This window comes from Schistocerca gregaria, chromosome 2 (assembly GCF_023897955.1).
Source record: "Schistocerca gregaria isolate iqSchGreg1 chromosome 2, iqSchGreg1.2, whole genome shotgun sequence".
Taxonomy (NCBI): Eukaryota; Metazoa; Arthropoda; class Insecta; order Orthoptera; family Acrididae; genus Schistocerca; species Schistocerca gregaria.
The window spans coordinates 949,016,038-949,030,864 of record NC_064921.1 but is presented as its reverse complement, the minus strand read 5'-3'; the positions used below and the strand labels follow the sequence as shown (position 1 = coordinate 949,030,864).

Genomic DNA, 14,827 nt, shown 5'->3' with positions numbered 1-14,827 from the left:
TGAGTGCACCCCGAAAAGTGGCAACAGCGCATGGCGGCCCGTACGGTCACCCATCCAAATGCCGGCGACGCCCGACAGCGCTTAATTCCGGTGATCTGACGGGAACCGGTGTATCCACTGCGTCAAGACCGTTGCGCCGGAGATGAACAATGCTCGACGCAAATATTAGCAACTAAGCCCCAGTATAAACAAATGTTTTGTTACGTGGTACAGTAATTCTCTTCTTAACGGGAAGGTTGCTTTGATTACGGTGGTGCTTCACTACGAGTGACCTGCTCCTAATGTTCAGTGCGCTACTTAGGAAGACAGGGAGGTAAGTCAGCCTCAGAGTGAATCCGCCCGTGGACTAGCACACCGATCAGACAGTGTGTGGTTTTCAGGCGGTTACTCACGTTCATTTAGCAAAACGCTCTACTAATCCCTACTTTCCGCCTCAGGAAATTATGTTAAAAAATAACACACAGAACAAAGATTTACACGATTGGCAAACTGATGGCGCACATGAGTTCCATCCCTTAATCCGCTTGCACACGGGACGAGTTAGCAACTTGACGTGCCGCTCTAGACTTTTGTGACGTCACTTTCTGCTACTTCACGTTGAGGGGACATTTCGTCAAGTGAAACATGAAATAAATTCTGCGATATTTTGGCGACATGTCACGTAAAGTAGAACTAGTAGAAAGCCAGAATGCATCCTACGTCATAATCTGAAAGCTTGAGAGCCGCAGAAAGCAAGACGCCATATTAGTGTTCAGTAGGAGCGCGTATTCGGTGGGTTTTGTTGTACACCTTAAGCCCCACGAATGTATTCTGTTTCTAAGCACCAGCACGTTGAATGTCTCGAAAACGAATGGTTACTGGTACGATTTGTAGTGATAAACTACCGGAAACGTCATATTGGTGATTAAAAAATTTTCGGATTTCGTTATTATTGTGCTATAACTACGTGTTATAAGAGTAAGCTGTTTCAGGGCAGTGGCACATTAAAGAGTCACGAAAAACGTGTTGTTCTTGTTTGGATTGGTTATAATTAAATGTAAATTAATAACACATCCGTGGTTAAAGTCTGTAGAAGACTACAAGTTAAAATCGAAAGTCGCTTGTAACGAAGCTACAATCTAACATAGTCTATAGAGACACTGTGTTACAAAGCCGAGATTAGGCTGGTATAGGGTTCGAGCCCTGTCGTATCTATTTTTTTTCTTCACCTGGACTTTTTTTCTTCGCTGGACTTTCTTACAAAATTAATAGAATACTTGCTGTTATCTAAAGATAAGTGCGTTCTGCGGATTTGTTCGATTTGGTGAACATTTGTAAGTTCATGTCCTTACTGGCTGGGCATATCTCTTTCTTTTTTGGTCTTATTACAGGGTCACGGATGTTGCAGTTTTTATTTATGTATATCGTAGGCAGAACAACACGACTAGCGTATGGACAAGGGAGGAAATGGGCGTTTTAATAGAGCTAAAGTAGGAATTACACGAGCGTCCATTTTCGTGAACAAATTGTATCGTTTGCAAGCCAAATAAAGCCGGCAACTGCCGCTGGATCGCGGTGAGAGCGCAAAACCACGTTAAGCAGATCGTCCCGTGTGGTGACGGCTCTGTGTCTCGTGATGTTGGGCATCCCTTCGGCGTGCACGTCAACGTCAGCTTCCCCTTTCGTGTGCCGACGGCATTAGGTTACCTTGACGACTGTGATGTCAGGACGGGCACTTGATAGTGAAAATAATAAAACAAGGTTTGCAAATTCTGAAACAGTGGATCCCATACCAGGTGAGATAAACTCTAGGGAAAAGAAGATGAAGGAAAAGAAGCACTTTACTAGGATCTGTCCTGTTGAATGTTGTATATCCGTGTTGTTCTCCGGCCTTTTGAACTTACTTAACCAGCCGGTTACGGGGAACCGTACAGTTTAGCGTGGACTCCGAACGACGGAACAGTTCTACCTTTTCACGTTAGAAAGCGCTGCAGACGTGAAACAACTGATAGGTGACAGATAAAAATCACAGGACTGACTGGAGTTGGGGCCCCAAACCTATAGACTTGTCGTCTGGTACTTAACCAACGAGTCATAGAGTATACCTACATGTGTATTGCCTCCTTCCCTTCCTTAAGCCCTTCCTTTAGCTCTCCAATTTCTTTGCCTTCTCAGCTTGACTTCATTGTCATTTTTGTAATGTAAAAACCGAAGTAATCCCATTATGATAAGACATACTAGTATCGCCTGTTTTTATTTTTTAATACATTTGGAAGACGACATAACAGAAAAAACGTAGTACATTAAATGATCTTCTGCCCTTTGTGTTCTTCTGTTTCATTATAGGAGTATAGGTGCAAGTGTTTCTGTTGGTGACTCAGAACGGTGTACTGAACAACAGTACATCAGTATTTACATTTGTAATCTAATAATTATAGCTATAACAGGTTGTGTGTGTTTAGGTTGAGTTGTACCTCCAAGCATATGTGGTAAGGCTTAGTTTCCCCTGGGCAGCAGATCAGATGTTGAAGTGTGGACACGTGGACGGAAAATGGTTAGTCTATACTGACAGATATAGCCCACTTAGTGATGCAGTTACGGCACAGAAAACGTGAAGTATTGGTTAAAAACAGTCTTGGTTGCAATTTTAGTTTTCTTATTTTTCAACGACGCGTTTCGCCTTATTTAGGCATCTTCAGGTTATCTTTTCTAGATGGACGCCAAAGGCACCAAGATCTGTACTGGCACACGACGCTGTGGCGCATTATGCTTACTACCCGAGCCCCCGTCTTACTGTTACTCGCTCCTGTGAACGGGGACGCGTTATGCAGATCTTGGTGCCTCTCGCGTCCATCTAGAAAAGATAACCTGAAGATGCCTAAATAAGGCGAAACGCGTCATTGAAAAATAAAAGAAATAAAATTGCAACCAAGACTGTTTTTAACCAATACTGTTAAGCATTGGTTTGCTGTTATGCCACATATGGACTGGAAGAATTTCTAAACATGAAGTAGTAAATTATCTGACGTGTTCGTGGGAAGACAGTTCAATGGAGAGAGAAAACAACTAGCATACTGAAATGTACACATATTAAAGCACTACATACAAAAATATCTGCACTTATACCGATTACATTCTGGATAAATATAAAGCAATGTTAAAACAAAACAAAATGAATTGTCCTCTTTTCCAGATGAGAGAATATAAATGTTTATTTTGAAAATAGTAAGGCGATTTTCTTCTTCTTACTTTTCTTTATTAACGGGTGTAAATAGCAGTAAAATCCCGATCCATTAATGTCTTAGTTTTGCTCACCTACATGAGCCACTTATGTAATGCCCAGAACTATAAAAATAGAAAAATCGGATCTTACACGGAGGTAAAGCGACAATCGTTCTTCCTGCAGACCAGCCACAAATGCAATAGGAAAGGGATTATTTAGTTAGCAATTGCCGTGTACTGTTGATCATGTTCGCCATGACTTGGTCATGATTGAAGTTTAAAATAATGGTACATCTTCTCACAAAGCACATAGTCCGCCTCCATAGCTGAGTGGCCAGCGTGGCAGACTGCCATGTGAGGGTCCCGGGTTCTATTTCCGGTCGGCTTAGAGAGTTTCTCCGCTCGGGGGGGGGGGGGGGGGGGGGGTACATTTTGTTGTCTCCGTCATTATTCCATTGTCATTGACATGCAAGTCGTCCTAAGTAGCGCCAGATAAAAAGACTTGCACCAAGAAAAAAAGAATACAGAACATATAGGTACATCGAAGCGCCAAAGAAACGTATAGGAATGCGTATTCAAATACAGAGAAATGTAAGCAGGTAGAAGACGGCACTGCTGTCGGCAACTCCTATATAAGACAAGTGTCTGGTGCAGTTGTTAGATCGGTTACTGCTGCTACAATGGCAGGTTATCAAGATTTAAGTGAGTTGAACGTGGTGTTATAGTCGGCTCACGAGCAATGCGACACAGCATTTCCAAGGTAGCGATGAAGTGGGAATTTTCGGTACGACAATTTCACCAGTGTACAGTGAATATCAGGAATTCGGTAAAACATCAAATCTCCGACATCGCTGCGGCCGAAATAAGATCCTGGAAGAACGGGACCAACGACGACATGTCCAATGTGCATTCCGACGGACTTGGGAAATTCCAGTAGGAGGACCCACACATGTCGATTCCGACGTAGTTGGGCAATGCCAGAAGGACAATGCGCCATCCCACACATTCAGAATTGCTACGGAATGGCTCAAGGAATACTCTTCTGAGTTTAAACACTTCCGCTGGCCACCACACTCCCCAGACATGAACATTATTGAGCATATCCGGGGTGCTTTGGAACGTGCTGTTCAGAAGAGATCCCAACCCCTCGTACTCCTATGCATTTATGGACAGCCCTGCAGGATTCTTGGTGTCACTTCCCTCCAGCACTAGTTCATACAGTAGTCAAGTCTATGCCACGTCCTGTTGCGGCATTTTTGCGTGCACACGGGAGGTCCTACAGAATATTAGGCAGGTGTACCAGTTTCTTTGGTTGTTCAGCGTACATGCAGGCTACAATGGTTATTAAAACAAAAATGACCTAAAGAAATTTTCTTCATGGGAGTTTCCTCATGGAATAACATTCATTACAAAGAAAATTCGTTTTAGTTTGTTCCTAAAATTTTCTTAGTGTCTATCAACAGCTTCAATTCATTATGTAAGTGGACGAATTCCATATGTTGGCTTGCGTACACGAACCTGCAAGACAGCTACGTTGTGTGGGCTGCATGCAAATCAAGAGAAAAGCAATACAGGTCGTTCGGATACTTTAGGGTTTGATAGTACATTTCTAATAGAGAATCCTTTGCGTCGTAAGTCCAATCTTTATTAAGGCTCATTTGAATTGCCTCAGGCTGGAGGAGAACAAAACCTGGGCACCAACCCTAAAGCATTCATCTTAATCACTGCAGCGCCGATGACATCACAAAATAAAGTCACTTTGTGATAACAGATTTCTGCTTTTATTTCCTACACTGTATGTTGTTATTAGGCATCTAATCGCTGTATACGCTGTAAAAAGGCGTTGGTAGCTCTGGTGTTCAGTGCTTCCACTTGATGTGACTCTGATAGGACTGAACGGTTCTCGGTGTGATATTAAATAAGTGCCACGAGAGTGTGAAATAGTGCAGTGGGTGACGTTTCAATCCGATTAGGTTTTTCGCGGTTTCAAATAAATCGGTCGAATGTCTGAATTGTTCTTTGGAAGAGGCTGTTGCTAGTTCCCTCCCTCATCCTCGTCTAAACGAATTTGTGGTCCGTCTCTAATAACCTTGATCATGACGAATCCCAGCCTTGCTATGTTTCCCAGTCGGTTGCGGTTGGCCCCCATGTCACTCCATTCTCCCTCCACAGCTAGTCGGTCTGAATCGCTACTCAGAGATATTACCGTATACAACTCGAGCCTATCGCGAACCCCTGTAAGGAAGGCCGTCGGCAATCAGTGTGACACCACGCCTGTGCTGGTGGCTTTCTGTGCCTGTTATCGGTTAACCTACTTGAAGACGCCTGTTGATCTCGGCGGAGTCACCGTGAGAACTTCGTTACAGCGTCACGTTCCGTACTTTGTTCCAAGAGGCGAAGTGACACGCTTGGCGATTAGTCATTGGTGTATTCGGGCCTATCGGCGCTGCTCTGCGACCCGATGGTTCGATCAGAAATGAAAGTGAAGATACCAGCAGGAAGACGTGAATTTTAAAACTGAGCACTTGACGGCCGTTGATTTGTAACGGGGTTTCCAAATTAGATCCTTCGAATTTTCTGCGAGGTCTTCCCCAAGCTTTACACGAATTACAGTTTTTAATTGCATTAATGAGAACTGTTTGAAATAATCTCTTCTTAAACATTTCTGTCGTCTTACGCCCACACAAAAGGCCTTGACTTTCTACTGAGTCTATCGATTTGTTTTCTCACCCAAACATTTCTACATTCACAAGCTTATCCATTTGCGACGTGTCCGTGGCAGTCATTAATCACAGCAAATAAGATACCACCTCTGTCACACTGCCTTATTACATGCTACCCGTTTAACCTCATTAACTGATAGCATTTAATGACGGACGTTGTGGCAGAGCTGAAATTTCATTCCCTGTAGATTTTACATTCAGTAAGCCTCACTCTCTTCTGCTTACCCACTTTACAGAATGTAACGAAACCTACTTGCGGCACGATTTGTGTCGACAGCTACAAACTTGCTAGACTGTGGACTTTTTTATTTGTATTGACGTGGAGGTCTGTTGCAGAGGAAGGAAGGACAGACAGTTAAGAGTTTAACACCCCAACGACTTCGACGTAGAACAGTGACAGCTGGACGAGGCTGGAGGAAGGAGACGGTAAGATACTTGAAGATCCATTTTAGGGAACTGGAGAATATTCATATTTCAGTGATACCTCCAAATCTGTCAATATATAAATCTTTTTTAAATGCTGGCTTCTTTCATCTGATCACCTTTAGGTATCAGAAAATTATCACTACAGTCGACCGCCCATGGTAGCTACGTGGTCAGCGCGACAGAATGTCAATTCTAAGGGCCGGGGTTCGACTCCCGGATGAGGCAGAGATTTTCTGCGCTCAGGGCCTGGGTGTTGCGTTGTCCTAATCATCATCATTTCACCCCCATTGACGCGCAAGTCGCCGAAGTGGCGTCAAATCCAGAGACTTGCAGCCGGCGAACGGTCTACCCGACGGGAGGCCCTAGTCACACGACATTTACATTTACTTATCACTGCAGCCTGTAGGGAAAAGTTCTTACTGTTTTACGAAATAGAAAAAAAATCATATTATGTCAATGGGTCCAGCCATCAACAGTAAAATGTATTTTACTATTGACGACAGAGACGTAGGATGATTTTTATTTTATTTGACGCCAAAGAAAGCACGTTTCCGTACAGTCTACTGCAGATAAATTTCTGAGACCTGTAGATGACAAGCTCATCGAAACCAGTAGTTAACAAAGATGTATTTATCAGTACCTCTTAGCGATTCTGAAATATGACTTTTTCAAATACTTGCAAGCTGCAGGGTATCACTTACGCAAGATAGGTTTTAGAAACAGGTCGGAAAAAAATATTGACTCCTCACATGACGACTTTATGTTGATGAAGTCAGGTGATCAGTTGTGATGCTTATGTAACTCATATTCTGTACAAGCATACGGATTTACAAAAAGAATGAACTCTTGCTTTGCGTGCACGCAGAATTTTTTTTTTCCTTCACGTACTTCACAAACACGATAGTCTTCTCGTTCATTTGGTCGCATTCTGTTCGCAAGGGATAGTGTGAGTACAGTCATCTACAGGCAGGAGAACGTTAACGAAAAGGCCCGAATTCAGTCTCAGAAGGCCACGCTGTCAACGGGGCTTTGATGTCTGACAGGAAAAAGAATTAACATATTTTGTTCTTTAGATTGTGAAAGAAAGTTCTATCAGAGGGAAGATTTTTACAAGATGCTTGCTTAAGCTTCGTGTCGCCTACGAGTTTATCGAAGTAGCGGACACTGTAAAATGACTTGCAGTCGAAGTAGAACCGCGATCCAGGATCCAGGATTAACGGTAGGTCGCCCTATAACTGGCTGGGAGAGCCCGTTTAAATGCCGAACGAAGACAACGGTATTCCATGCCCAATAGGATGGTGGCTAGTAAAGCACTGTAGTGCTTACCGACTTTGATTTGTGACAGCTTTCCTTTGCTGACTGTAGTATAAGTCAGTATTCGTCAGTTTCAGTTTTCTGGCCTATACTGTCAAATATTTGTCATTTATTCACATTTTTGGCAGATATTTGGCCATATGAGAAGCACCAATCAAGAAAATATAATCTCAACGCCTTTAGGGGTCTCAGTAGGTGGGTGAAATCGGTAGATAGGAATAATCTGGTATGTAGATTGAAATTTTCCATTGTTGATGGAGCTACTGAAAATGTGTTCCTATGACTAACTCGGAAAAAAGAAATTACCTCAGACTGCTCTTCATTTGATTGTACCATCGTCGATTTGGAGGCTTCCAGCATCTTCATGTATTTACATCGAACCGATGTTCATCCTAAGACCATGTCTTACTGACATCGATTGTCCTCCAATGAGGTACACTGTCAGATGAAGAACCCACACAAACACTCCAGAATCCACAGCATGCAGCGATTCGAATCGATTTCGTATCGCGTACATCTGACAATGAGTCGAGAAGCCACGAGATCGATCTTGGAATAATAACACGGAGAGCATTTAACTGCAGACTGGGTCTTTTTATTCTGTCAGGTAGTGTATACTGACTGATAAGTTTGGAAGTATCTCAAACAAAGACTAAATACAAGGGCGCCCACGCCTGGGGCAAAGAGAACCCTCCCCCCCCCCCCAATTACTCTCCTCATCCCCCCCCCCCACGTAGCTCTCAGGGGGGGGAAATATAGCGTAGTCAGGTATTTTTCTTTCAAGAAACGATTTAAATGTCAGTATATAAAGTTTTTTAACGGTATCGCCATTTGTCTTCTAAAATATTAAAAGTACACAATAGACCCAGGCCTAGTGCCCCCTCCCCCCTCCCCCTCTCACTCATCCACCCCCGAACTATCGTTTGGGTGCCCTTGACAACATAGCTATAGAGGCAGGAGTCGTGCTTGGATACTTTCCGGTGAAATTCAGGAAGCCTAAGTTCAAGTCCCGGTTCTGCCAGGAAGTTCCAAATGAGTGAAAGCTCCGCTGTACAGTGAAAAAATCATTCTGAAAACTGAGAACTGTCCCTGACAGTCTTAAGGGTACTAGTAACTCGATACCTACATTATTACCGCAATTATCCCAAAATGATTTCTTGTCGCCACAAGCCCATACTTCAGACAGCTTCTTCAATGTTCTTCAATTTAGAAGACCAATAGTGTCAAAAGAATGTAGAAGGTAGAAACAGCGGAAACGAAACGTCTGAGATTATTCATGTAAAATCATAATACGTTAGCCGGCCGGTGTAGCCGTGCGGTTCTAGGCGCTTCAGCCTGGAACCGCGTGACCTCTACGGTCGCACGTTCGAATCCTGCTTCGGGTATGGGTGTGTGTGATGTCCTTAGGTTAGTTAGGTTTAAGTAGTTCTAAGTTCTAGGGGACTGATGACCACATCTACATCTACATCTACATCTACATCTACATGACTACTCTGCAATTCACATTTAAGTGCTTGGCAGAGGGTTCATCGAACCACAATCATACTATCTCTCTACTATTCCACTCCCGAACAGCGAGCGGGAAAAACGAACACCTAAACCTTTCTGTTCGAGCTCTGATTTCTCTTATTTTATTTTGATGATCATTCCTACCTATGTAGGTTGGGCTCAACAAAATATTTTCGCATTCGGAAGAGAAAGTTGGTGACTGAAATTTCGTAAGAAGGTCTCGCAGCGACGAAAAACGTCTATGCTGTAATGACTTCCATCCCAACTCGTGTATCATATCTGCCACACTCTCTCCCCTATAACGTGATAATACAAAACGAGCTGCCCTTTTTTGCACCCTTTCGATGTCCTCCGTCAATCCCACCTGGTAAGGATCCCACACCGCTCAGCAACATTCTAACAGAGGACGAACGAGTGTAGTGTAATCTGTCTCTTTAGTGGACTTGTTGCATCTTCTAAGTGTCCTGCCAATGAAACGCAACCTTTGGCTCGCCTTCCCGACAATATTATCTATGTGGTCCTTCCAACTGAAGTTGTTCGTAATTTTAACACCCAGGTACTTAGTTGAATTGACAGCCTTGAGAATTGTACTATTTATCGAGTAATCGAATTCCAACGGATTTCTTTTGGAACTCATGTGGATCATCTCACACTTTTCGTTATTTAGCGTCAACTGCCACCTGACACACCATACAGCAATCTTTTCTAAATGGCTTTGCAACTGATACTGGTCTTCGGATGACCTTACTAGACGGTAAATTACAGCATCATCTGCGAACAGTCTAAGAGAACTGCTCAGATTGTCACCCAGGTCATTTATATAGATCAGGAACAGTAGAGGTCCCAGGACGCTTCCCTGGGGAACACCTGATATCACTTCAGTTTTACTCGATGATTTGCCGTCTATTACTACGAACTGCGACCTTCCTGACAGGAAATCACGAATCCAGTCGCACAACTGAGACGATACCCCATAGCTCCGCAGCTTGATTAGAAGTCGCTTGTGAGGAACGGTGTCAAAAGCTTTCCGGAAATCTAGAAATACGGAATAATACCACAGATGTTAAGTCCCATAGTGCTCAGAGCCACTTCAACCATTTGATACGACGTTCCTTTCCATGGATGTGTCACACGAGTGCACGCAGAAGACACATTGTTGACGACATACGGAAGTTTGGTTGTAGCCAAATGATAAGATAATTGCGAATTCATTTAACGTGTTTCATAACGGCTGTAGTCACCACAGTGCCTGTTCCTTTGGACATGCATGCATGTCCAAAGGAGCGTTGCAACGTTATCAGAATAACACGGGCACTGCAATATCGTATTTATCTGCCGATACCTGACAAGCGACTTCATTGTACGTCTGACTTGTACGGGAATATATGTAATGGATGTACGAGTACAGGTCTTAGACGCGTGTTTGACGAGATATGGAAGTTTGGGTCTGGCCGTGAGTCGCGCGCGGATAGCCAAATGGAAGGGGACCGCCGGCGATAAGCGGGAAATCCGGGTTCGATTCCAGGTCCGGTACAAATTTTTCACTGTCGTCATTCCATTACACAGCTGATGGTTCTCCATATTCGCAACTGAAAATAAGTTAACGGCTACGGACGCTACCGTTCCTGCATGTCGAAACGAACATTGCACCGTAATTCTGACCAACAGAGGCGCTGCAATGTCGTATTCATTCGGCGACGTCGGGTAAGCGACTTTGAATTAAAATGTTCCCCTGTACGGGAATATAACGGATGTACGATTGCAGGTTGTAGACATATGGTTGACGACTTATGGAATTTGGGGGCAGCGTGATCAGATAGCCTAGTTTTAAGGCGGCCCCTCTCGGTAAGCGGTAGATCTGGGTTCGAATTCCGGTCATTGTCGTCATTCAAACAGCTGATGGTTGCCCGTATTCGCAACTACGAATACATTTCATGTGTAACACGCGACTGTGGATAAATACAAAAAGACGAATGTTGCAGTGGTTGGCAGCCGTCAGACGCTATCACAAACAAATATCACTTCCATTCGCCTAAACCAAGTGAGCAGCGACAACTTTCATCTACATCTACATACATACTCCACAATCCACGATACGGTGTGTGGCGGAGGGTACCTCGTACTACAACTGACATCTTCTCTCCCTGTTCCAAACAGAACGAGGGAAAAATTAGTGCCTATATGCCTCTGTACGAGCCATAATCTCTCTTATCTTATCTTTGTGGTCTTTCCGCGAAATGTAAGTTGGCGGCAGTAAATTTGTACTGCAGTCAGCCTCAAATGCTGGTTCTCTAAATTTCCTCAGTAGCGATTCACGGACAGAACGCCTCCTTTCCTATAGAGACTCCCGCCCGAGTTCCTGAAGCATTTACGTAACACTCGCGTGATGATCAAACCTACCAGTAACAAACCTAGCAGCACGCCTCTGAATTACTTCTACTTCCTCCCTCAATCCGACCTGATAGGGATCCCAAACGCTCGAGCAGTACTCAAGAATAGGTCGTATTAGTGTTTTATAAGCAGTCTCCTTTACAGATGAACCACATCTTCCCAAAATTCTACCAATGAACCGAAGACGACTATCTGCCTTCCCCACAACTGCCATTGCATGCTTGTCCCACTTCATATCGGTCTGCAATGTTACGCCCAAATATTTAATCGACGTGACTGTATCAAGCGCTACACTACTAATGGAGTATTCAAAGATTACAGGATTCTTTCTCCTATTCATCTGCATTAATTTACATTTATCTATATCTAGAGCTATCTGCCATTCTTCACACCAATCACAATTCCTGTCCAAGTCATCTCGTATCCTCCTACAGTCACTCAACGACGACACCTTCTGTAGACCACAGCATCATCAGCAAACAGCCGCACATTGCTATCCACCCTATCCGAAAGATCATTTATGTAGATAGAAAACAACAGCGGACCTACCACACTTCCCTGGGGCACTCCAGGTGATACCCTCACCTCCGATGAAAACTCCCCATCGAGGACAACGTAATGGGTTCTATTACTTAAGAAGTCTTCGAGCCACTCATATACTTGGGAACCAATCCCATATGCTCGTACCTTAGTTAGGAGTCTGCAGTGGGGCACCGAGTCAAACGCTTTCCGGAAGTCAACGAATATGGCATCCGTCTGATACACTTCATCCACGGTTCGCAAGATATCGTGTGAAAAAAGGGCGAGTTGCATTTCGCAGGAGAGATGCTGTCTAAAGCCGTACTGATGCATGGACAGCAACTTCTCTGTCTCAAGGAAATCCATTATATTCGAACTGAGAATATGTTCGAGAGTCCTGCAACAAACTGATGTTAAGGATATTGGTCTGCAATTTTGAGGATCCGTCCTTCTACCCTTCTTATACAGGGTGTTACAAAAAGGTACGGCCAAACTTTCAGGAAACATTCCTCACACACAAAGATGTGGATATGTGTCCGGAAACGCTTACTTTCCATGTTAGAGCTCATTTTATTACTTCGCTTCAAATCACTTTAATCGTGGAATGGAAACACACAGCAGCAGAACGTACCAGCGTGACTTCATACACTTCGTTACAGGAAATGTTCAAAATGTCCTCCGTTAGCGAGGATACATGCATCCACCCTCCACCGCATGGAATCCCTGATGCGCTGACGCAGCCCTGGAGAATGGCGTATTGTATCACAGCCGTCCACAATACGAGCACGAAGAGTCTCTACATTTGGTAGCGGGGTTGCGTAGACAAGAGCTTTCAAATACCCCCATAAATGAAAGTCAAGAGGGTTGAGGTCAGGAGAGCGTGAAGGCCATGGAATTGGTCCGTCGCTACCAATCCATCGGTCACCGTATGTGTTGTTGTGAAGCGTACGAACACTTCGACTGAAATGTGCAGGAGCTCCATCGTGCATGAACCACATGTTGTGTCGTACTTGTAAAGGCACTTGTTCTAGCAGCACAGCTAGAGTATACCGTACGAAATCATGATAACGTGCTCCATTGAGCGTAGGTGGAAGAAACTAAAATGAGCTCCAACATGGAAATTAAGCGTTTCCGAACACATGTCCACATAACATATTTTCTTTATTTGTGTGTGAGGAATGTTTCCTGAAAGTTTGGCCGTACCTTTTGGTAACACCCTGTATACAGGCGTCACCTGCGCTTTTTTTTTTTTTTTCAGTCTTCTCAGTGAGAAGATCGTCTTGTGAAATGCTGTCCATTTCCACCAGATGGAGCTTCGAAACGAGGTTTTCGAACACTGAGAGGTACGCAACAGGCGATGACATTGTGCTTCGCCTGTGGACGGTTTTGCATTTACGCGACACAAATTGGCACGGTTACGCGGTATTGTTTCCTCATTGGCGTAATATATCTCTGTCAAGACTTAGCGGGATACGCTGTGGCAGGTGCCTGTTGCGGGTAACATATGGCTACCTGTTAGATGCGCAGAGCGGACTGTTCTTTTCGTTTTTAGTCTTTTTTTTCTAGAATTTTGGCGGGGCGCGAGGCTCTCGGACGAGGAGGACTTACCCAGAAGAGGAAGTTGAAGAGCATGAGGAGAGTCTTCATGCACGCCATGGCGGCGACGGTCTGCAGGCGCTTGTTCATGGTGAGGGCGCGGGCTCTGCTGCCACGGGACTGCCGGCTGGCGCGGCCGCCGCCGCCGCCGCCGCCGCCGCCGCCGTCCGCGCCTGCGCCCCTCACTGCATCGATTCACACGAGGACGGCTGTCACGTGGCGCCACAATTAAAGGCCTCGCCCGTACTCTCCACCGCGTCGCTCACTCCGCTCGCTTGTCACTGCCAATCGCACACAGTGTTACTGTTATTTTGTTGACGCCGACCTACACAGTATACTGTCTCCCTAAATAAAGAGACTTACACCGCATTCACATAGTATATGGTAGATACCAGGTTTTCTCAATCCCAGATCATCCTTAACAGTTCCAAGAAGCGCTCTGATCTTGTTTGGTGGGCAGAACACACTCCGGATATTGTGCTTTTTCAGTAGTCTGCTGCTCTTAGCAGATATAGGTCCTGTCACGGTCGCCACTTTATATATATAAAATAATGGAATAGATCAGGGCTTCCCAACCTTTTCAGGTGGCGGACCCCTTCTTCAGTCGAGAATCCATGGCAGACTCCTAGTCAGTCAAGAGCACAGTAAATTTAAATTTCGGAGCGAAACCCATGGCAACTGAAAGCTTCTTAGTGCAAGTGCCATGTTCCCAATGACCCCTCCCCCCCCCCCCTCCAAAAGTATCAATAGTCTTTGGTTTAGATATGAATGAAAAAAACTTGAAATTAACGATCCAATTTCAATTCCCACTGTATCCAGACACTTACTAGTGGATTTACTCCCTTTGTTCAACACACTATCGCCTGACTAAAATTACTTGGTAATTGAAATTTCACACGTTGGAGCTGTCTTCCTCCAAGAGCAATCAACGCCACGTCCAAACTGTTCGCTGTTGACAAGCTGCCGCTTATGGTCAGTTCACTTCCATTATTTGGCTACTGTTGTGTAAGGAGCACGCATATTTCGTAACAGTCGTCTGTGTGTGTGTGTGTGTGTGTGTGTGTGTGTGTGTGTGTGTGTGTGTGTGATTTTTCGTGAAATCCGAAGGAAAATGTTCAAATGTATGTAAAGTCTTCCTTTGGTCGTCC

The 14,827-nt window shown here is 44.4% G+C and overlaps 1 protein-coding gene across 1 annotated transcript in view; it reads right to left on the bottom strand.

The window, feature by feature from the left end:
* LOC126335419 (tetraspanin-7-like) overlaps nucleotides 1–13,924 on the bottom strand; it is a 144,120-nt gene extending 130,196 nt beyond the window's left edge. The window contains exon 1 of the mRNA XM_049998696.1: nucleotides 13,692–13,924. Coding sequence (XP_049854653.1) covers nucleotides 13,692–13,769 — 78 coding nt within the window. The 5' untranslated portion in view covers nucleotides 13,770–13,924. The remainder of the gene's footprint in view (nucleotides 1–13,691) is intronic.
* Between the last annotated feature and the right edge of the window lie 903 nt (nucleotides 13,925–14,827).